We start from the raw sequence: 23797 nt of genomic DNA, 5'->3' as shown, positions 1-23797 counted from the left end.
TGGCAAGTAACATTCGTGCCACACAAGTGCCAGGCAATGACCATCTCCAACAAGAGAGAATCTAACCATCTCCCCTTGACATTCAATGGCATTACCATTGCTGAATCCCCCACTATCATCATCCTCGGGGCTACCACTGACCAGAAACTGAGCTGGAGTAGTCATATAAATACCGTGGCTACAAGAGCAGGTCAGAGGCTAGTAATCCTGCGGCAAGTAACTCACCTCCTGACTCCCCAAAGCCTGGCCACCGTCTACAAGGCACAAGTCAGGAGTGTGATGGACTACTTTACACTTGCCTGGATGGGTGCAGCTCCAACAACACTCAAGAAGCTCAACACCATCCAGAACAAAGCAACCCACTTGATTAGCACCCCCATCCACAAACATTCACACCCTCCACCACCGACGCACAGTGGCAACAGTGTGTACCTAAATAGACTGACAGTGAGCCTATCAAACACAAACACACACAGCTTCGGGTTTGAGGTGTATCTGAACAAGTAGTGACGCTAATTCCGGGTTCCGCCCCCTCTCCCGCGCATGTGTCGCTCTCGCATGGCAGAACGCATGCGTGGTGTGAGTCTTACTAGCGACACGGGCTCGGTTTGATGTTGGCGGCCGGAGAGTCGGGGAGAGCTGCTGTGTGAGGAAAAGTTCACGGAGCGGGAGGGAAAAGAAAAACCAGAGGGAATTCGATCTCAACTTACACATGCTTAAAATATGGAGGAGAAATTCGCCGAGATCGACGCGCAAAGCCATTGGTCCCAGTCATATTTGGTAAGTTTGTTAAAGTTGGGCCGTACCATTACTCGCAGTCTCTGGTATATTTATTTAAGTATATATTATGTGTATTGTCGGAATCTGTGCAAAGAGTCACCAGGGAACGGCGGAGTCCGCTTTCTGTTAACGGAAGTCAGGCCTGGTTAGGCCACTGGAGGCGCGAGATCACAAGCGCAGTGCGCCTGCGTCTAATTAAAGGTCTTTTTCTGTTGTCGATTGTTAATTACTTGGCGCTTCCTTTTAAAGGGGATGTTTGCTTGTGGTTGCAACTTTAACCTCACACCTGTTGTGTGTGTGTGTATATGTGTGACATGGATTGCTGTAAAACAAAACCGCAGCATGCACCAAAAAAAAATAATTTTGAGTGCTGCAAATCTTTCAAGTCTCACTCAGTAGGACTGGCAGTCACTTAAATTTTTATAAAAGCAAAATACTGCAGATGCTGGAAATCTGAAGTAAAAACAAAAAGTGCTGGAAATACTCAGCAGCTGTGGAGAGAGAAGCAAAGTTAACATTTCAGGTCTGTGACCTTTCATCAGAACTGGCAAAGGTTAGAAAAGAATTAGATTTTAAGAAAGTTGGGGGGGGGGGGGGGAGTGAAGGCGTTTGATCGGCAGAGGGCAGGAGAGGTTAAAGCTGTCCTGGGACAAAAGTAAAAAGGATGTCTTAATGTTTGTGGTGAAAGACACAAAGCATTAGTCCAGAGAGAGTGTTAACAGCAGAATAATGAGTAGTTCTGACAACATGGAAAGCAGGCACATGGTTAAATAAAATATTTTTTAGAAAGGCCAGTTATGCTCAGAAGTTATTGAACTCAGTGTTCAGTCGGCAAGGCGGAGGAGTGCCTCATTGAAAGATCAGGTGCTGCTCCTCGAGCTTGTGTTGATATTCACTGGAACACTGGACCAGGTCAAAAACTAAAATGTTGGCATGAGAGCAGGGTGAGTGTTGCGATGGCAAGCAACTGGAAGCTCGGGGTCATGCTTTCAGACTGAGTGGAGGTGTTGCTCAAAGCAGTCACCCAATCTGCGTTTGGTGCCCCCAATGTAGAGGAGACCACATTGTGTGCATTTTATTTTCACTTCCAGGTACTCATTTCCAGTATTCCACTCAAAACCCATTACAGTTTCTCTGCAAATTCGAATAGCAAAGGCAGATAGTGTCATTCAGCTGCTATCCTATTTGCTTAAGTGCACTATTACACTGCTGTGTGTTTAACTTGGATTACGGGACACTGACTGGCACCTTGTGGTGGCTCTCTGAGTTTGTACTGGTGAAAGTGACGTCTTATCTCGGTGGCAGCTTTGTTGGCCAGAGCCATGATCGCATTTGTCGTTTTAATTTGGAACCCAGGAGCTTAGTGGCTGTGAGCTAACTTCTAGTGTTTACACCGTTAAATCTGTTTTTCGTAGAGCAGTGGCAGACTTCTAGGCTCAGTTATACTTGGTCAGTGATTGTGTCGCCATGACCCAGATTTAATGGCGAGGTGCTTTATAGACACTGGCTTCATGGAGTTAAACCAATATAAAAGCTCTTAAAGCCATGACTACACTAATACTTGTTATTTTGGATTCTGTCACTGCATTTAGAACGCTAGATATTCTCTTATGATGCAGGATCATAGACCTGGTTTTTATCAGCTAAGCTAATGCTGTATTTAATATAAATGTGGGGAGTAGGTTTGTGGTCACTGGCCTCCTAGAACCCAGATAAATGAGCATTGTTATAATTGTGCCGTACTTTTTGAGAGGGGGAGAGAATGATCGATGTAGGTTAACTAGAGCGAGACTGCACCCTTTCACAGTGTTGACATGCCCTGAAGGGCCCATTATGTTGCAACACTCCGCTACAGCCATTGTCAATGCTAATGGACCCTGGGAACTTGGTTCCTTTTTGTGACACACCCTAGGATCCTGTTTAATGTTGCAGACACCAGCACCCTCCACAGCGCTGCTACATCATGGGATTTTCCACTCCAGCTGCTCCCAGAACAACTTGTTTATTTGCGATAGCACCTTCCTTCCCTGCAGCCTCGACCTCTGAGAAGGACAAGAGCCGCAATATGGTGGACCCGCCATTATCTCCACATAGCCCTCCAAATTGTACACTATATTTACTGGAACAGATATTGCTGGTCCTTCACTGTTGCTGCTGGACCAATGTTGTGGATGGTGCTTAAAAATAGGAAAGTCTTCCTTCAACTATACAGGGCATTGGTGAGACCACACCTAGAGTACTGCGTACAGTTTTGGTTTCCTTACTTAAGGAGGGATATACTTGCATTGGAGACAGTTCACTAGGTTGATCCTTGGGATGAAGGGATTATTTTATAAGGAAAGGTTGGGCCTATACTCTCTGGAGTTCAGAAGAATGAGAGGTGATCTTACTGAAACATTCATGATTCTGAGGGTGTTTGACAGAGCAGATGTTGAGAGGATGTTTGCCCTCGTGGGGGAATCTGGAACTGGGGGGCACAGTTTCAGAATAAGTGGTCTCCCATTTAAGACAGAGATGAAGAAGAATTTCTTCTCTGAGGGTCGTTAATCTTTGGAATTGTTTACCCCAGAAAGCAGTGGAGACTGGGTCATTGAATATATTCAAAACTGAGTTAGACATATTTTTGATCTACAGGGAAGTCGAGGGTTATGGGAGGCAGGCAGGAAAGCGGAGTTGAGGCCATGATCAGATCAGCAACGATCTTACTGAATGGCAGAGCAGGCTCAAGGGGCCGAACACCATGGGAGCCCCATCACCACCATAAAGTCTGCAGCGGTTCATTAAAAAGGCCCAGTATCACATTCTTGGGGTAATTCAGAATGGACAATAAATATGACCATGTCACTATTAACCAAATACCAAAAGCTAAAAAAAGAATTGCAATGCTTTCCTCCCACTCCCCACAATTTCCAAACGCTGTAATTTTCTGTTGTCCCAGTGTCTGCTAATCCAACTCATACCCTTACACCCACCCCCAACCCCCACCCGACTACTGCCAGATCCCAGGAACAGTCCAGTAATATAATAGCTTTGTGTCCTCCTGTCATGCGATCAAACTAGGTTTGCTCTCCACATTGTTGAAATACCCCCAATCTACTCACTAATTATACCAAATCCAACGGTCCCGCCCCTCAAAAACAATTGCGAAGCCTCGGGCATGTACCAGTCATCTATACATTGACTGCCATCTTACTGTGTATCATTTAGAGAAGTACAGAGAAAAAAGGAAATAAATGGATGAATGTAGAGTAATCAAGGCCACTCATTTATGGTTTTCATGGAATTTGCTCCTCAAACACTGGTAAATGACCCACAATAACAGTGGAATTTGGCCAAGTCCCTGGACCTGTTAATACATTTGTGCTACAATGCATGACATCTGTTGCTTCGTAACAAGAATAGGTGATTGATATCCTCGAGTCTTTCGTCATTTAAGATCTAAACATCTGTATTGCACTATGTTTAGCCACCTTTACTCCATATCCATATCCATTGATATCTTTATCCTTGCTGTCGGCTGTGACTCAGTTGGTGGCATTCTTGTTTCCGAGATGGCGGTTGTGGGGTCAAGTCCCGCTCCAGGACTTGAACACAAATCCAAGCTGACACCCCAGTGCAGTCCTGAGGGAGTGCTGCATTGTTAGAGGTGCTGTCTTTTGGAGACGTTAAACTGAGTCCCGTCTGCCCCCTCAGGTGGATGTAAAAAAAAAAATCCCATGGCATTACTTTGAAGAAGAGCAAGTGAGTTCTCCCTGGTGTCCTGGTGAATATCAACATCACAAAGACGGATTATCCGTCCATCATCGCATTGCTGTTTGCGGAAGTTTGCTGTGTGGAAATTGGTTGCCACATTTCCTACATTACGACATTGACTGTGCTTCAAAGGTACTTCATTGGCTGTAAAGCGCTTTGGGATGACCTGTTGCATTGAAAGATGCTATTAATGCAAATCTTTTTTTCTTTATACCCCACAAAAATTTATCAATCTCAGTCTTGAAGATGTCAATTGACTTTGCGTCTGGAGCCTTTTGGAATAACGAGTTTGAGATTTCCACTATCCTTTTGCATGGAAAAAAGGCTTCCAACTTCACTCCTAAATGGCCTAGCTTTAATTTTAAAACTGTCCTCTTGTTCTGGATTTCTAACCGGAGGAAGTAGTTTCTCTGTATCTACCTTATCGAATCTCTATAGTTTTAAATACTTCAATTAGATCACCCCCCAACCATCTAAACTCAAGGGAATAAAACCAAACTTCAAAATTTAATGCTTTAAGCCCTGATATAATTCTGGTGAATCCTGCGCAGTACCCCTTCCAAAGCAAATATATCTCTCCTGGGATTTGATGCCATGTATGCATACAGTGCTCCAATTGGGGTGAGACTAAGGCTCTGTACAACTGAATAATCACCTCTTGACTTTTAAATTCCAACTACCTTGAGAAAAAGGCTGACATTCCATTAGCCTTTTTTGTACCTGTTTATGAGCTTCGAGTGAGTTTTATACATGGATACCTAAATCCCTTTGCCCCTCCACAGCTCCTAGTCTCTTAACTTTAGTCTATGTCCTTTTATAAGTTCCTTCTTCCAGCCACTCAACGCACTGTAACTCCAAACTTTGTGCTACCTTCAAACTTGGATATAGAGCTTTCTATTCTTCCATCCAAGCCACTAATATGTGGTGAAAGCTGAAGCCCTAGTTCGTATCCCTATGGGACACCATTTGCCATATCTCCAATCAGGAAACGTTCCTTCTGTTTCTACTCTCTACCTCCTACCTCCCAACCATGTCACAAGGTTCCCTCCAGTTCTGTGCACTCTAATGTTTTGCAAATAGTCACTTGTGTGCAACTTTATCACATGTGATCTGGAAGTCAATATACACATCATCTATAGACCTCTCCACTATGCTCGTGGCCTCCTCAAAAAATTCAACTATTCAAACATGATCTAACCTGCACAAATCCAAAGTGTCTCTTTGATCTGCTGATGCATTCTTCAACCATCTAAACTCATGAATAGAAGCCAAGTTTACAAAATTTAACCCTTTAAGTGCTAGTTGCGCCGTCTTGAATTCCAATAACATCTCCACAATTGATGTTAGACTGACCGGTCTGTAGTTATCTTGTTTCTCCCTCCTTAAATAATGGACTGACATTTACAATTTTCCAGTGCAACAGTGTAATTCCTGAATCTAGAGAGCTTTGGAAAATTATAACTAACACAATTTCCACACCTGTTTCTTTTAATATCCTTGCTGAAAACCATCAGGTCCTGGAGAGTTGTGGATCTGTAGTCCCATTATATTCTCTATTGTCATTTAAAAACTTGTATTCAATCGACCAAGTTCATCTCCTTAACTTATTTTAGGTTATCTTGTACTCCTGATATTTTGACCCCTTCCTCACTGTGAAAATGTATACTTAGTACTCAGTTGACAAGTCTGTTATTTCCTTATCATTGATTATAGTCTTACCGTATTGCATTCTCAGAGCTAACGAAGCATATCTTCAGATTCATAATGCACAATGTGACAGGGCCTCTGCTGGTATATTAACAAGAATACAATCGGCAGGTTCTATACTTTGTTACAGATGCAAAATAATCCGTAAAGAGCGGGAAAAGGCCAATAACTCTTTTGACCTGGTGCTGAAACTAACAATCCCTTTACAAATTTGCTAAATTCTTCGGTTGAACAACAATTAAACTGGGATAAAAGCAAAATACTGCAGATGCTGGAAATCTGAAATAAAAACAAGTAATGATGGAACCACTCAGCAGGTCTGGCAGCATCTGTGAAAAGAGAAGCAGAGTTAACGTTTCGGGTCAGTGACCCTTCTTCGGGATGTAAACTGGGATCTTAGCTTGTATTTTCTTATCAATAATTAGCAGAACAATGCATTGTGTGTCACATGGCATCACGTAAAACTCCTGTCATAAAAGAGTACACCAATCAACTTACCACAAATAACTTTATGCAAGACCTGATATTTTAATATATATGCATGCTTGGATTTCTGAGTAGCAGGAATGAAAACTATGAACAAGAAACTTCCACACGCAGTTTGGCAGTCCATAACAATATTGTTAGTGAGAAGCAGAAGCAAAGCCAATCAAATTGCAGCAAATATCATTTTTTTTTAATGTAAGTAGTTGAGAATAGTCAGAGTATGAACTCTAGAGGACACTGAGCATGAGGACAGAGAAGAAACTTTGTATTATGTAATGTACTCGAAGTGGTAATGGCCACTGTCTTCCTTTGTATGGAGAGCTTAAAAATATGGATTATTGATTGATATGAACTTATGAATAGCTGGATGAAAAAAGCCCAAGACCCACCTAATTCTTCGCCTATCCTGTTAGTTGCATGATAGAATGATAATGGAGTTGCTGACTAATTATAGCAATCTGTCTATTTCAATTAGTTTTTTTAGTTTTAGTTTTAGAGATACAGCACTGAAACAGGCCCTTCGGCCCACCGAGTCTGTGCCGACCATCAAGCACCCATTTATACTAATGCTACACTAATCCCATATTCCTACCACATCCCCACCTGTCCCTATATTTCCCTACCACCTACCTACACTCGGGGCAATTGCTAATGGCCAATTTACCTATCAACCTGTAAGTCTTTGGCATGTGGGAGGAACCCAGAGCACCCGGAGGAAACCCACGCAAGCACAGGGAGAACTTGCAAACTCCACACAGGCAGTACCCAGAATTGAACCCGGGTCGCTGGAGCTATGAGGCTGCAATGCTAACCACTGCGCCACTGTGCCGCCCACAATTAGTTGACAACAGACCCAGAAATGACACGAACAAAACTCAGTGGTGTAGAGCTTTGGAACCATGTCTCAAATAACTCTTATACTGTATTCTAAATGTTACTTTCTGAAAGAAATTGATCCAATTTGCATTTGAATTAATGAGTAATAACTGCATCCACCACCTCCCTGTGTCATAACTTGACCACACGCTCACTGAAAATATTGTTCCTGCAGAGTAGTTTTGAATGTACCCCTTTACAAGTGCAGGCTGTGCGTTCTGTTCCTACTGTTCTAGATCATCATGGTTTACAGCATTTTCCCTTGGTTGTTTACCTCTGACTCCATGAGCAATGCCATTGACAATCGTACCATTGATATATCATTAAAAATCAACCTTACTTCCTGTTGCTTTTATGTCAACATAAAATCTAAAATCGGCATGTAAACCTTAATAATAGGATTTTGGATGTAAATATTTTCAATGGGACTTGTCTTGCTTTAGTAGCAGGTGTCTAGCTACCAGTTAGTGCCGTAGCATGAATTGCCCTGGTCAACCTGCCATTTTGCGTTTTCAACTTTCGACCCATATGTTGCCTCTGTGTTGAGACTGCTTGTACAACATCCAGTCTTGAATGGCCTGCAAGTAGTTTGAATTGAGCATTGAGAAGAAAGAAGCCATTAAACTAGGCCCTTGTTATAAACTGTTTTCTTGATACCATTTGTTTTCATCCCACCTCACTTCATCTGCTGCTGAAACACATAGCTTATGCTTCCAGACATGAGCATTCCAGTATTCTCCTGCCCACCTTCCCATTATCCATGTTTGGTAGAATTCAGCTCATTCAAAACTCTTAATTTCCATAACCTCTCCCACGCCAAATCCTAGTCGCCCATCATCCCTGTCTTTGCTGAACTACTGATCTTCCAGGTTTTTCCTCAGATTTAAAACTCATCCTTATGTTAAAATTCCTCCATGCCCTCTCTTCTGTCCTCCTGCCTTAGAACCCAGCTCCCAAACTTTCCGTTCCTCCGACTCTGGCCTTTTGTGCATTTTCCAGCATTGGAAGATGTGCTTTCAGCCACTTAAATAAGCCCCATGCTCTAGAATTCCCTCAAACTCCCTCTTCTCGTTAAAACATACCTCTTTGACTAAGCTGTTAGTCACGCCTGTAATATCTCCTCCTTTGGTTCGGTGTCTTGTTTTTTCATTATGTCCCTGTGAAGTACCTTGAAGTATTTCTCTACATTAAAGGTAGTATTTAAATGCAAAATGTTGTATTGTTGCCATCTCCATAGGAAAATTTATCATTTTGTACATTTAATGTTAATATTTTCCTCCCTCGTAACTTTGTTAGCCTCCACGCTGCTTCTGGTTCCCCAATATCTGCTTCGCACACATGCAATCCTCAATTTACTCAACAGTTCTACTTCTGCTTCCTCTTCTCCATCACCTGCTCAGGGACCATTTTCTCTGTTCTTGGCCACTTAAGGAGGTCTGATTTCCGACTCTGCTCTTGCACTGACTTTATTGTGCTGCATGGCTTTCGTGTATTGTTGTCCAATATGTGAGCTAGTGTCCATGTGTGGCTAATTGGGAATCCAGATGTGGCTAGTTGTTTTTCTGATTGTGTCTATTAATTTTTTAATTCACTAGTCATTGTCATCTCAATACTCGCGTTTGTATGCCGTATGCGTATTTACTCTTTTGCGTTTATTGGTAAAATGGTATAACGAAAGGCAAAGTGTGCAAGTGATTTTTGATCATTGTGAATGTGTTACTTCCTTGGTTACTGAATGGTGGTAAATGCCCCATTGCTTATCTGGTGTTGCAAATCACACTGAAATTTAATTTGAATTATGTAGGTGTGTGCAGAGTCCTACATTATCTCTTGCATCAAACAACTTAAACAGTAATTCATTTCCTCCCGTTATTGCAAGTCCCTTGCAGTTTTCATGGAAAATAGAACTGTGTAAATCAGTCCCCCAAATCCTAGAATTTCATGTGATAGAAACAGAATTGGACTTTTATCAGCGACAGGAAATCAGAGACCTGTATATGTTGCAAGAATAGAAGGTGACTAAGTAGCAGATAACCAAATGGATACTTGCATATATCCTATGCTTCTACTGTTCTGCTCCAAACTGCTAATTTGCAAGGAAGAAGAGGTTTAAAAAAGTAATGTAAAATGTTAAGGGAATATTCTTTACCTCAAAAGGGTTGGAAGTGATTCTTCAGTCTTATAGAGCCTTGATCATATCTTAGTCACATCCCATCCGGGATACTGTATTCAATTTTGGGCACCTAATCTCAGGAATGATATATTGGCCTTGCAAAGGGAACGGCGCAAATTCACCAGAATAATTCAAGGGCATAAAAGTTTAAATTATGAGGTCAGGTTGCATAAACATGGCTTGTGTTCCCTCTTGTTCAGAGGTTTGAAGGGTGATTTCATCGAGGCGTTTAAAATGTTAGAGATTCAATAGGGTAGATATAGAAAAACTATTTCCTCTGGTAGGGTAATCTAGAACAAGAGTTGTTCATCTTAAAATTAGAGCTTGGTCATTTAGGACTGAAATCAGCATACACTTTGTACAAAGTGTAGTGGAAATCTGGAACTTCCTAACATGCAGCACCCCCTACGCTCCCCCAAAAGAAACACACTTGATGCTGGGTCAATTTAAATTTTCAGGAGGTTGGTAGATTTTTGTTGAATAAGGGTATCGAGGGATATAAAAGAAAAGGCGAATGGAGGATACAGAATGGGGAAAAAAACTGATTGGCAGTCCTTCATTTGTATACCTTAATTTTCGAATTGTATGCATTCTACAAACACCAAGTGTGTTCTGAAGTCTCTTCAATGTCTATTCGACATGGACACCTAGTTCTAGTTGGGATTATGTTGCTATTATTTAACCATTTAAATGTATCCATTCTGATCAACTGAGCTCAGAAATATATAGAGTATTATGGCTGTTAGTTAGAACGAATTGGCACAATGGCCTATGTCCTGGGGTGTTATAGGGATAGGTGGGTATGTGTGACATCTATCTTTAACATGATGGGTTCATGTGTTGAGTATATGCATCAAGCTACTTTTTACTTCCAAAATATGGAAGGAATGTTTTCTATTTGATGAATGATGAAGACCCTACCAGGTAGATAATGCTAAGTTTCTGTGTGCTTTTTGGTCATCCACATTGATCTCAGCAACACAAGATTGGAATAGTATTTTAAATTGGTGGGCATGTTCCAGTTCTAACTTAGTAACGAATACCGTCAAGAACAGATTAGTCTGTCATCTCATTGCTCTTCGTAGAGTTTTGTTGTGCATAAAATGGCTGCCATGTTCATGTATAATTATTGGATGTAAAGTGCTTTGGGACACTTCTGAAAAATACGGCGCTTATCCCTAATCTCAAAAGCTCTAAAACATTTCACATGCAAGTTCCTGTTTTTGTTGTTTGTTGGATTTTTGATAATTTTTTAAAAATAGCTTTGATAATGGTTGGTTTGTTTGTCATGGCTGTTGTCATTAAAACAATGTTACATGGTGTGGAATCTTAAAGAATTAAACCAATATGATCGACCTTTCAGAAAACTAGATTATTTTTGTTCAATGTAAGTTCTTCCCTGCATGAAATTGTAAATGTTTGTAATTTGTATGAAACTGTTTAGAAATGCAAGATGAAAAAATACATTAAAATACTTTATAGTGCATCTTGATTATTGCATGCAAATGTTAATGAAAATTTTTTCTTACTTTTGATGTAGGAAATTCGAAATGAATCTCAAGACTTCCCCTACAAAGTAGCCAAATATCCAGAAAACAGAGTTCGAAACCGATACAGAGATGTCAGTCCTTGTAAGTTGAAAATTGTAGATGTTGTGCTCTGTAAACTCCACATGGCTTAATCTGTGGAGAGGGTTGCATGTTACTCTTTCAGATACCTTGGCAACATTAACAATAAAGCTAACATGCATATTAAATGCTAGTCGATCTGTTGTGGTATTGTATGTGGAGAGTCAAGGTGAAGTGGGCTATGGATATTTGCTCCAGAGTGCACAGATGTAATTCAGTCCCATTTTAAATTAGTACATTTATTTTCTAAGTGAAAATTACAAGGGAAGTTACCTATGTTTCCTGTGTTGCATTTGCAACTACTTTCAACCAGAAATGCCGAGTGGATGATCCATCTCAGCCTCCTCCTGAAGTCCTCAGTATCACGGATGCCAGTCTTCAGCCAATTTGATTCACTCCGAGTGATATCAAAAAATGACTGAAGACACTGGATGCTGCAAAGGCTGTGGGGCCTGAAAACATTCTGGCAATGATACTGAAGATCTGTGCTCCAGAACTTGGTGCACCCCAGCCAAGCTGTTACAGTACAGCTACAACACTGGCATCTACCTCGGCGATGTGGAAAATTGCCCAGACAAGTCCAACCCGGCCAATTACTGCCCCATCAGTCTACTCTTGATTATCAGTAAAATGATGGAAGGTGTCATCGACCGTGCTATCAAGTGGCACATGCTTAGCAATAACTTGCTCAGTGACGCTCAGTTTGGGTTCTGCCAGGGCCACTCAGCTCCTGACCTCATTACGGCCTCGGTTCAAACATGGACAAAAGAGCTGAACTCGAGGTGAGGTGGGAGTGACTGCCTTTGACATCAAGGCAGCATTTGACCAAGTATGGCATCAAGGAGTTCTCGCAAAACTGAGGTCAATGGGAATCAGGGGAATAACACTCTGTTGGTTGGAATCATACCTAGCGCAAAGGAAGATGGTTGTGGTTGTTGGAGGTCAGTCATCTCAGCTCCAGGACATCACTGCAGGATTTCCTCAGGGTAGTATCCTAGGCCCAACCATCTTCAGCTGCTTCATCAATGACCTTGCTTCAATCATAAGGTCAGAAGTGGGGATGTTCACTGTTGATTGCACAATGTTGAGCACCATTTGCGACTCGTCAGATACTGAAGCAGTCTGTGTAGGAATGCAATAAGACGTGGACAATATCCAGGCTTGGGCTGATAAGTGGCAAGCAACATTCGAACCACATAAATGCCAGGCAATGATTATCTCAAAGAAGATAACCATCTCCCCTTGACATTAAATGGCATTACAATCGCTGAATCCCCCACTATCAACATCCTGGGGGGGTTACCATTGACCAGAAACTGAACTGGATTAGCTATATAAAATACCATGGCTACAAGAACTAGTAACTCACCTCCTGACTCCCCAAAGCTTGTCCAACATCTACAAGGCACAAGGCAGCAGTGTGATGGAATACACTCCCACTTGCCTGGATGGGTGCAGCTCCGACAACACTTGAAGCTTGACACCATCCAGGACAAAGCAGCCCGCTTGATTGGCACCCCATTTGTAAACATTCACTCCCTCCATCACCGCACAGTGGCTGCAGTTTGTACCATCTACAAGATGCACTGCAGCAACGCACCAAGGCTCCTTAGACAGCACCTGCCAAACTCACGACCTCTACTATGATCCCATTGTTGGAGCTCACAGGCCTAATTAGTGAGTGTCAACAAATAGTTTTACTGTGTGGATTGCATCATCACCCTAGGTGCTTGGGTTTACATGCGCAAAAAGAATTCCGATCTGCACGGATATGAAAGTAAAAAGTACTTGCTGTGGAACGTGTTGGTTCCATGTAAGTTTCACAGCTGCCTGCTGGTTGTTGTTCAAAAGTATTGTGAAAGTATTTTCGCTGTTTCCAGTAATGATTGATTGGGACAGAATTCTCAAGGGAGCTATTAGCTATGTCAGATGTGATCTATCTTTTCTTTGTAGTTGTATCAGAAAGTGTGTGTTATACCTTTTAAGGTTAAAGTTAAAAGGTTGTAATTTATTCACGGGCTCACATGATACCTAAGCTGGCAGAGTGAACCATGAGCGGCTTTTGATGTATTCTGCCTTGAAACTATATGAGCAGATCGCCCATGTTGTGCCCATGGTGAGAGTTTTTTTTTAACAATAAGAACCAGGTGTCTTTTGGAAAGTAACATTGCCAAGGTGACTGATTTGTCAGTATTATTATGAGGGTTCACATTTTTTGTTAAAACTTGAGAATCTATATTTTAAAAACTGAAAAGGATTTCATGGATGCTCGATCATAAGAGTATTGAGGAAGCCAGGGACCTTGAAGCCCTACAATAGGGACCTGGAGTCTGCCAGTACTGGAATGGTGTCAATAATCCAGCAGTATTTTACAAAGAAAGTCCCAATGTCTGAATAAGGGGAGGAGGAATTACAGGAACAGTGGAATGTTAGGTTCTGGGCTTAACGACGCATATCCTGGGATTTGGAGAGTGGTCTCGGGATCAGTGAGCTTGTGACTGATTCTAGCTTCGGGTTGTCAGCAGAGATGTAGTGCTGGGAACTGGGGGATGGGGGTAAGAGATGTTTGGGTTCAGGACCAGAGAGGGAGTTTTGGAATGAGTGGGTACAGTCTTGTAGTATTAGGCATTACTGGGATCTGGCAGCCTTGTGGGAAAGGCAGACCAGGAGAATGGGACACACTGGCTGAGGTCACAACTCCCCACTGCATTCCTGTCTGTCAGCCTGCGCCGCCCACCCCGCTGCCTTTCTTAGCCCTGTTTGTGCTCTCCGTTACCCTTTCATCAATTTCCCATTGTTAGCTTGTTTTTATCTTTATTTTTCTGCCTTACAGGACTTGAGTAAATATTTTTCTTCTTAAAGATGTAAAATTGCAAACTGCAAATGTGCATTTTCCTTTTTTTAAAAACTCAAAATTTAAACTTTAGTAGACTTGGGGAGTTTGGGAATTTTTACATTCTTCAATAAACATAAATTTCCATAAAGAAAAGTGATCTCTTCAGTGTTCAAAAGTTCGACGTTTGCATAAGCCTCAGAGTAGTTCAGAGTTTTTACAGAATTTTCAGCGCATATAGAGATGTATGAGAAAAACTGAAATATAATCATAATTTGTAGCCGTTGTCTTTTTAACCATCAAAAAACCAGACATTCTCTAATCACTGGTGTCTGTCTCTGAACAATTTGTAATGGAAAAATAGCATTTGTTAATAAATTTTAAATAAATGTCAGACTTGCCTGCAGTAAATCTTGCAGGGTTCAATCTCAATATTGTTTGAAAGCCTTTTGGGGAGAAAAAAAGCAAAGGAGCTCTCATCCTCTCAGGATAAGGGCATGCACCCTTCATTCTACATGGTCATGCTGATGGACAGATTAAGTGCTTGGAAATTGTGCACATTGCACATGCTCAATACACAGATACATTTGGAAGCTCTGTTTAACTGTTGAACTAAGCATATCCAGTGACAGCCCTGACATTTGAGATGGGCTGAGGCCTTGAAGTAAAAACTTGAATGAAGGTGTGTGTTAAAGGACAGAAAGAGCAAGTCAGTGAATAATTTCTGTAGCATTATTGTGAAATATACTATCTTCGTTTTGTTTAAAACTTTATTTTGAACATTAGAAATTTCAGTTACTAAGCTAAGAAAGGGTGAACAAAATTATTCAAAAACATTTTGAATAATTCAATTAATCAACAGATCATAATATTTTTATATATGGTTTCGTCATTATAAATTTGACAGGATTACCCATTATAATTATTGATGTAAAAAGCGCGACGGGCAATCATGTTTATAGCTAGGAAGGGTATGTTATCTGCAGGATATTTAATAATTGTAATATGTATGTTTGCTAGATTTTATAAACAAGTTAGTTTGTTTTGCTGAGGAACTGGAAATGAGAGTGAACTAAGTAGAGGGAAGAATCTGTCCAGTGCCCTGTAATGTCTGTTTGAATACATTTGTATTCTACTGAACTACAAAGCTCCAGCTGAGTTCTGCAAATGGAAATAGCTCATCTCGTAAAATCCCAATGGCAGATTTTAAAAAAAAAAATGCTGGCTGGAAATTTGAAAGTTAAGCATTTACTGTTAGTAGGGCTCAGTGGCATTTTGTTCTTCAGCCTAAGAAGTACTGTGCACTTGGATTGAATGGAGAAATTCCAAATTGAATTACAAATAGATTTGACTATAAATACCCCTCAAACACTTCATATCCAAATCTAGATTGGAGTTAGTGTGTCCTTTGTGTACAATACAAAGAGCCTATTTTCCGGGGAACTTTCAAAACTCTCATCTTCAGGAAGAATGCATGTGGAAAATCCATAGCGTTGTCCTCAGGTGGTCAATGCTTCTCCTTAAACAGGGTCCCCATGGCATGGAAGTAAAACTGCTGCTCTTCATGCATGAAGATGTGGGCCATAATTAAGCTTCAGATAGCCAGTGCACACCAGCAACTTATACAAGTTTGTCAAACTTGTGTCAGTGCGCAAAGATGAGACAAGATACAAATAGGAACATAAGTTTAGATTCTGCACAAAACTTCCCTATGACTTACGTGTCCACTTTAGACTTGTCGAGACTGGATGCACCAGTCAAGGTATCATTGTGTTTGCCAGTAGAATCACGAGTATTAGAGTTCTTGCAAAAAAAATTTGGTAATTTATGTTTTTTTTAAAAGAAAATAGCCAAATAAATTTCCATTCCTTTTAATGCCAAGTCACTCGTGTGCAAAGCTTTTAATTGAACTTCAGGAACATCAAAGCCACTTTTTCTGGTCCCCACTGAAAGATCTGTTGCTGTTTGCTGCAGGGACTGAAGATCGGATTTCCTGATATTTAGCTGGAGGAAATTGCAGTTCAGCCAAGGCTGGATGTCGGGCAAGCAGTCGGATAACACAGAGGAGGGGTTGATGGAGGTGGTGGAAATGTAGCTGTTGGTGTTGTAGATACATATGGAAGATGACTCCATGTCTGTGCATAATGTTGACAAGGGGCAATATGATGAGAAAGAGGAGGGGGCTGGAATTGATCCCTGACATGTTGGGATGGGAAGAGGAGCCATTGGTAGTGATGATCAGATAACTAAGAGTTGAACTACACAAGGGTGGTCTTCGCAAAGCAGAGGTGTTAGGGGAAGATGGTGTAGTTGACTGCCAAAGGCTGAAAAGAAATTCAGGAGGGATAATGCACTATGATCACAGTCGCAGAAGGTGTCATTTGTCAATTTGTTTAGGGCTGTTTTGCTGCTGTGGGAGGGGTGTGAACATGTTATGGATTCATAATGAGTTCTGCGAGAGATGGATGTCGATCTGGATGTGACAACACATTCAGGTTCTTTGGAGCAAAAGGGGTGGTTGGAGGTGGGATGATAGTTGCCAGTGACAGAGGTGCTAAGGGTAGGTTTTTTGAGCTGGGGTGTGTTGACAGCAACATTGAAAGGGAAGGTGTTTGTTCCAGGAGAGGAAGCCCTTTAAACGTTAGCCAGCATAGGCTAGAATGAAGAGAGGCTGGGTGGTTATCAGTTTAATGGGAATGAAGTTAAGGAAGGAGATTTGATTCCCAGATGGGTTTAGCTCGGGCGGTGTTGGGAGAAAAACTAAAGAGAGGAGAGAGTTCTTGGCCAGGGGTGGAGACCTGAGGAGGTTTGAGTTGGTGGGCAAGGGAAAGGGGAAAATGGGAGAAGCAGCTGAATGGATAGTATTTATCTTGACAACAGACATCTATGTGCTTCTGAACATTCTTGAGGTGAGCATGGAGGGGACAGGAGAGAATGGTTCAAGGATTTATTTTTTAAAATTCATTCATGGGATGTGGGCATCGCTGGCCAGGCCAGCATTTATTGCCCACCCCTAATTGCCCTTGAGAAGGTGCTGGTGAGCTGCCTTCTTGAACCGCTGCAGTCCATGTGGGGTAGGTGCACCCACAGTGTTGTTAGGAAGGGAGTTCCAGGCTTTTGACCCAGCGACAGTGAAGGAACGGCGATATGGTTCTAAGTCAGGATGGTGTGTCGCTTGGAGGGGGACTTGCAGGTGGTGGTGTTCCCATGCATTTGCTGCCCTTGCCCTTCTAGTTCATAGAGGTCGCGGTTTGGAAGGTGCTGTCTAAGGAGCCTTGGTGCTTTGCTGCAGTACATCTTGTAGATGGTACACACTGCTGCCACTGTGCTCGGTGGTGGAGGGAGTGAATGTTTGTACATGGGGTGCCAATCAAGCGGGCTGCTTTGGTAGTTGGAAAGAGAATCCAGGATTATCTTTGCCCTTCAGAATAATCATGGAGTAATGGGTGGTTAAGAATGAGGCAGATGAAGCCACTGAAGGTTCTCATTTCTGTGCAAAGCCTTCTTCCTGTGACTTGATTCTCATTTAAAGAGTGAAATTGTTGTCATGATGGAAGGGACTTTCCACAGTGATTCATTCAAAGTAATTGAAAAGAACCGAGTTATGAAAGTAAGGACAACTTCACTTTTAATAAAATTGTTTTAGCAAAAGAGGCAGCTGAGGTTTGTGCTTCACTTTTCTGGGCCAACTCACCCTCCCTCGAGTGCTCCATTCTGTTGTACCGTTATGACTGGAACGAAGTTTAATGTGTTGGATGATTTTTCTCTTGGGTCTATAATTCAGTAGCTGTATACTGTACTTGCACCATTTCATAGTGTTGTAAATTCTTTTGTTTGTCATTAGTTTTTACAGTGGTCATGTTTAAATTTATGTTGCCTTTTGGAAGAAATCTGAAAAAAAATAGAAGGAGGTAGCCATAGGCCATGTCCTGACTGGCTTAGTTACTGGAAGGACTCCCCACTAACAGACCGATGACCTATGCAGCAAGTCCAAAGAAACAAAATGCATCTAAACCTAGAGGCATATGCCTGGACTTGTCACGTTGGGTGGGGCAACACTGGGTGACGCCAACTTTGTGAAATGTGTCGGATACATTCCAATCAACACTAATATAGGTTGTGACAGGTAGACTTTTTTTCTTGGACTTATCCAGGTTGTTTGGGTTGTGCCTGATGCTTTGATATGAGGATGTTGATTTACTGTTGAGTCGTTTGTACTGGCTGTTAGTGATGAAGATTGTTCTCCGCCCTGTCGCCGCCCTTGGGAGATGCTGAATTAAATGAATGACGCCACCTTGCAATGGCTGCATCAGGGAAGATGGTGGCATTGGTTTCCTTTTGATGTCTTTTTGTTTTGGAGCATCTACCTCTAACTGTTTGGATCCTCAGTCTGTTGCCTTCTGTGGCACTTGCATTTCACTGGGAGTATTCCTTTCATTTCAGATTGAGGGGAAAATCAAGTCATGTAGATGTCAATATAACACAAATACAGTTTCAGAAAAGCAGATATCAGGCATAGACACACTGCAGGAGTTGGGCGGGAGGGAATACAACTATGGTGGGTATCATAGAATCATGGAAAGTTTACGGCACAGCAGGAGGTCACTTGGCCCATCATATCTCTGCTGGCCACAGAAAGAAAACTATATCAATGAGATAGGGGAGAGAAGCGCACTTAGAGGGCCCAGACAACAGAGATGGAACACCTTGCACAATTAAATACAGACAGACAGACATATGGGAGACAGATCATGACCAACGTTCCCACTTCGTGGGTGCACTGCTGCGTAGCAATTGGGAAGGTGCCACGCAGGGGACAAACAGGCCATGCACAAGCACCGGCTACACAGCAGTCTTAAAGGGACTGTGCAGTGCAAGAAATGGGCTCTGTACAGTGAATGGGCATTGGAGAGAACATTGATCGTGACATACTGATAATGGACATAATATTGTGGAGGCAAATCAAGGTACAAAAACCAAGAGCAGAGCCAAAGAGAAGCAACTGAATGGATATATAGGAAGAAGTAGCTCGCTGCAACTGAGTAAGAGCTACTAAAGGTCAGGGCTATACAGAACTCACTTAATGCCGAAGGGATCAAGGGATATGGGGAAAAAGAGGGAACAGGGTACTGAATTAGACAATCAGCCATGATCTTTTTTGAATGGCAGAGCAGGGCCGAATGGCCTACTCCTCCTATTTTCTATGTTTCTATGAGCATCACTACAGAATATGTACTTCATTTAGTGACTTGATAAAATGTGTGAACCTTTTTTGTAACTAATTAAAATAATTTTGCAGCAAAAATAGTTCAGTGCCAAATACTGTAATTGAATGTTTCCTCCCAGCAGCTAAAGAGTTAAGCAGCTGTGTTTATGTGTAGGCTGCATCAGGAACTATTCACAGTATTACATTAGTTCGTCTTTCTGAACAGTGATGTCATCTTTCCGAGAACACTAAGGCTTTGGTTTACCAGAAAGAGTAGAACTTTTCCTGTTGACACCTGAAATGTAAGCGTTGTTAACATGATTATGGAAACATTATTGAACCTTTTAATGAGGTAGAAACTAGTTGAATGTGTCTTTTTGGAAAATACAGTTTATTTAGAAGGATGAGTCTGCTGCTGCTATGTTAAATTATTCCAAACAAATAATAGTTGTGTTTTTATATAAAATGTCAGCCTTTTCAGTTTCGTATGACTATTGGTGAATATCTTAGTAGTCAACATATGGTCACCATCGTTTTAATTTGGAGATGTTACATTTTTCACCCTTACTTTTATAAATGTGATTAAAAGCACAGTTGGGATGAATAAAACATTACCCTACATCATAATGTAACTTTGTTGTGAGAACCTGGTGAAGACCAACATTAATGGTCAGGAGTATGTAGGTTTTAATTGTTCCATTAATTCCATTGTTTTAAATGTTTTTTCTATTCCTAAACATTTATAAATGATTCGGATCCCAAGAATGCTGGCAGCGAGTGCAAAGCATCCTTTCTTAAATTTTCAACTTTGTCCTAAGTTGAACATATTGCTTTGTCCGGTATCAACTGGCAGTCCAGCCAAAGAGGAGCCTGTGTGTAGGTTTTTTGGTGTTTTTATGGGGCTGGGAGGGGTAGGGATGCTGTTCCAGGCTTGCCAAACCAGCCTAGCTTACTGCCTCTCCAGCCTAGAGGTTGTGGCGGCCGGAGCCAGTGGAATGCCCCGGGGAGCTGGTTTTCCACCCGCAGACCACTGACTAAATGCTAAAGAGTTGTTGCCCCCAAAATGGACCGGGCCTTCTGCTGGTGGGTGCAATCTGGGAGCTGGTTGCTCAAAGTCTGCCTGGGGGAAAAATCTACCCCTTGTATTCATAAACCTAATTGAGTACACTGGTTTCCCTTGCCCCATTCTTGTTGAATCAAGATAAAAATGGAAGATTTTCCAATTTCAGGCAGCCAGCACTGGGATCAAGTACTCCGACAACAGGTGCACCGTGAGCTAGGTTAACGGTTTTGAGACTGCTCAATCTCATCATGTTCAGTTTCAGTCCTCTGCTGTCTGTCGAGGAAGGACACTTTCATCAGTTGATCTGAAATCAAATCCAGATGCACCAGCCTATTTAAGTTTTAGTACTTATCATACATGTTCATACAATATAAAATGGCTAAAATGTTAATTGTGATCTGGCATCTCCATTAAAGTATTTTTTTGTTTTTAAATTGTAGTTGACCACAGCCGTGTTAAGCTTCAGAAAGCAGATAATGATTATATCAATGCAAGCCTAATTGTCATGGAAGAGGCCCAGAGAAACTACATTTTAACCCAGGTAGGTCATGAGTTTGAATTATCAGCAAAGAAATTCCAAGCCTTTTTTTTTTGATATCCAACAGAATTCTGACTCAGCTGCAGAACCAAGCGAAGTTGGGACCACTCCAAGAAATAATGCAATTAGTTGTTCAAGATAACATAGTCTACAGAGAGTTGAAGTCCTTCTTAGACTTTCATAACTTCCATCAACTTGGATCATCTGACTGCTTAACTGCAAATTTCTGCAGCTTCTTGGTGCCTATCAATACTGAGGGCAAGTTATTAAAATGGTTACAGTACCAATTCTTGCAATCCCTTTTAGCAGCAAGATTTACTGCCCATTGATATTAGTCTTGTAACTGTACCAGCATTCACAATTGCAGTGAACGTAGTCAATGCAGTATTTGTGATTATACAGTCCAGGAATTTCTTTGGAGCTGCTCCCATTCCGCTTGCATAGTCCGAACATAACAGTGACAAGTATTTGCTACTGCAGGGCTATGGGCACCATGCCCATATTAACAAACCATCCAGGCCTTCATCGACTCTAATGGAAGTGACTTCTCCATTGATTTATGAATCAGCTGAGTCTAGTGAATTATGTGAATCAAATGTAGTAGGATCAGCATGCTTTAATGTAGAGTCAGTGGGACAACGTGCTGCAAAGAAATGTGAAGAAATAATTCTCATTATACAGTGCATCTCAATAGGATTCCTTTTATAAAAAAAAAAGTTCTCATTTGCTTTCCCCTCCTGAAGGCTGACTATTGCTGATGCATTGTTCCTAGGGTGCCACAGCTTCTGGTATCTTGTGCAAATGCTCATGCTTCAAATAGAATCTAATAGGAAATGTCTGCAGGGTGTTTGCTGAATGAGGGCATCACAGTTTCAACAGATGCTGGTAGGCTTTTGGTACCTCATTCAAGAGGCTGTTCATCATGTGTAGGACTAGATGGTCAGAGTAAGGTCATTTGATGGCAGAGACCATCATAGCCTATCCTGGTCTAGTCTTCTGCATATATATAAAAAACACCCTTCCAATTGTCATCACTGCATATTGGTGCAGAGAAAAACCCTGGTTTTGTTCCTCCATCCCCATGTCCAATGCAGAATGCTGATACCAACTAGTCCCAATTTCTGCCTTTGCTGAGATCTGCTAATTCAGCATACACTGAACCTGAGATCCCACACAAGCTTATGCCTTGCAGTCAGTGTTATTTTAACCTATTTAAATTTATTTTTTAATCAGGTACAAGTGTTAAAATAATGTCAATCAGAAAGTCTGGTTTATGTACCGTTATAGCCAGAGTCACCGGATAGTGATTAAGTGACTGAGTGCATTTACCCCTTCCTAATTCAGGGGTGCTGAAGCTAATTAATATAACCCTATTAATATTATACTATACCCCAGCAAGTGATGGAAATGAAGAGAGAAAAAGTGCAGATGTACATTGTTGCCAAGTAGAATCCCATAGTTTGGGTGGAATTGAAATCTCAGTACTAGATTGTAGTAATTTATAGTTTTTGTTTAAGAATGTTTCAAACCTTTTATTTCTAAGCACTTGTCATGTTAAATATTTTAACAAATTAACTTTTTTTGTTCCTTCCCCTTGATTGACCATGCAGGACTATCCACATGCTTCAGCAGTGTGGGAAGTGTCTTCTTAGCCCAGATGGTTGTGTTGAGACTATAGAAACCTGTTATCTGGCAGAGGGAGAAGCTTAAATACAAACATAGTCAAGACTGGCATTTTACCACAGGCCTCTGGAGTTTAGGAGGTTAATGAGCTATTTACCAAATTACATTTTGTCCTTTTCTATGCAATAAAGCCTAAAACTTCGTAGAACAGTAAACTATTGCAGATGCTGGAAATCTGAAATAAAAACAGAAAATCCTGGAAATACTCAGCAGGTCAGGCAGCATCTGTGGAGAAAGAAACGGAGTTAATGTTTCAGGAGCTGTTCTGATGAAAGGTTGCAGTCCTGAAACGTTAACTAACTCTTTCTCTCTCCACAGATGCTGCAAAACTTAGATCAGACAGCATCCATGGAGAGGGAAATAATATAACTCAGTATGTTGCCTTTCTTCCCTGTCTGATTTACTGGGTGACTTTATGACTAAATAAGGACACAAATAGGGATGTCACAGTATCGAAATATGATGGTTATGTATTTTGAAATGCTTACACTGTTATTAACCCTGGCAACTTGTGACACTGTGGTGGTGGTATAATCTTAGAGAATTTTGACTCAGGTCAGGATAGCTCCGAGCAGAACCAGAGCAGGGGAAGTCTTAAAAACAATTTTGACATTTTTAAATCAAAAAAAGTCAAGTCCTATACGTTAAGTCAACATATGCAATGACTTTCCAAAACACTGGCCCTGAGAGAACTGAATTTTCAAAATTAATGTCTGATATTAAAAAAAACAAATAGCTTGCAGGTAACTTTTAATGGCTTGTTAAAACTTTGAGTTTTTACTACGTTTACATCTTGTTCCACTCTAACCAAAAAAACTTGGGACAGTGATGTATTGACTATGGAATATGGATTTGCAAATTGGCAACTATCTTATTTTAAATATGAAGACTTTGTATATTTTATCGAGTTATGGTAGCTAACCAGTTTATAAAATTGATTAATGCTTCCTAGAAGCATCCTCTGGACATGGATTTAACAATTTCTGCCTTGGACAGATCACATTTCAAAGGTGAATGAGTAACTTGTTGCGGTGGATTTTTTAAAGTATTAAATGAACCCAGATGTTAAAA

General features: G+C 41.2%; 1 protein-coding gene across 3 annotated transcripts in view; it reads left to right on the top strand.

Annotated features, from left to right (window-relative positions):
- Window positions 1–555: 555 nt before the first annotated feature.
- Window positions 556–23797, top strand: part of ptpn2b (protein tyrosine phosphatase non-receptor type 2b) — a 62239-nt gene continuing 38997 nt past the window's right edge. Inside the window, exons 1-3 of one of the 3 annotated variants that reach the window (XM_068031187.1) lie at window positions 556–780; window positions 11316–11406; window positions 20946–21046. In XM_068031187.1, the coding sequence (XP_067887288.1) occupies window positions 724–780; window positions 11316–11406; window positions 20946–21046 (249 nt within the window). In that variant the 5' untranslated portion in view covers window positions 556–723. Of the gene's footprint in view, window positions 781–11315; window positions 11407–19657; window positions 19745–20945; window positions 21047–23797 lie in introns of those variants that run through there. The other 2 variants (XM_068031188.1, XM_068031189.1) reach the window with 2 other exon arrangements.

Source organism: Heterodontus francisci, chromosome 5, assembly GCF_036365525.1.
Source record: "Heterodontus francisci isolate sHetFra1 chromosome 5, sHetFra1.hap1, whole genome shotgun sequence".
Lineage (NCBI taxonomy): Eukaryota > Metazoa > Chordata > Chondrichthyes > Heterodontiformes > Heterodontidae > Heterodontus > Heterodontus francisci.
The sequence above is the reverse complement of the archived record's forward strand: the minus strand, read 5'-3'. Positions and strand labels throughout refer to the sequence as shown.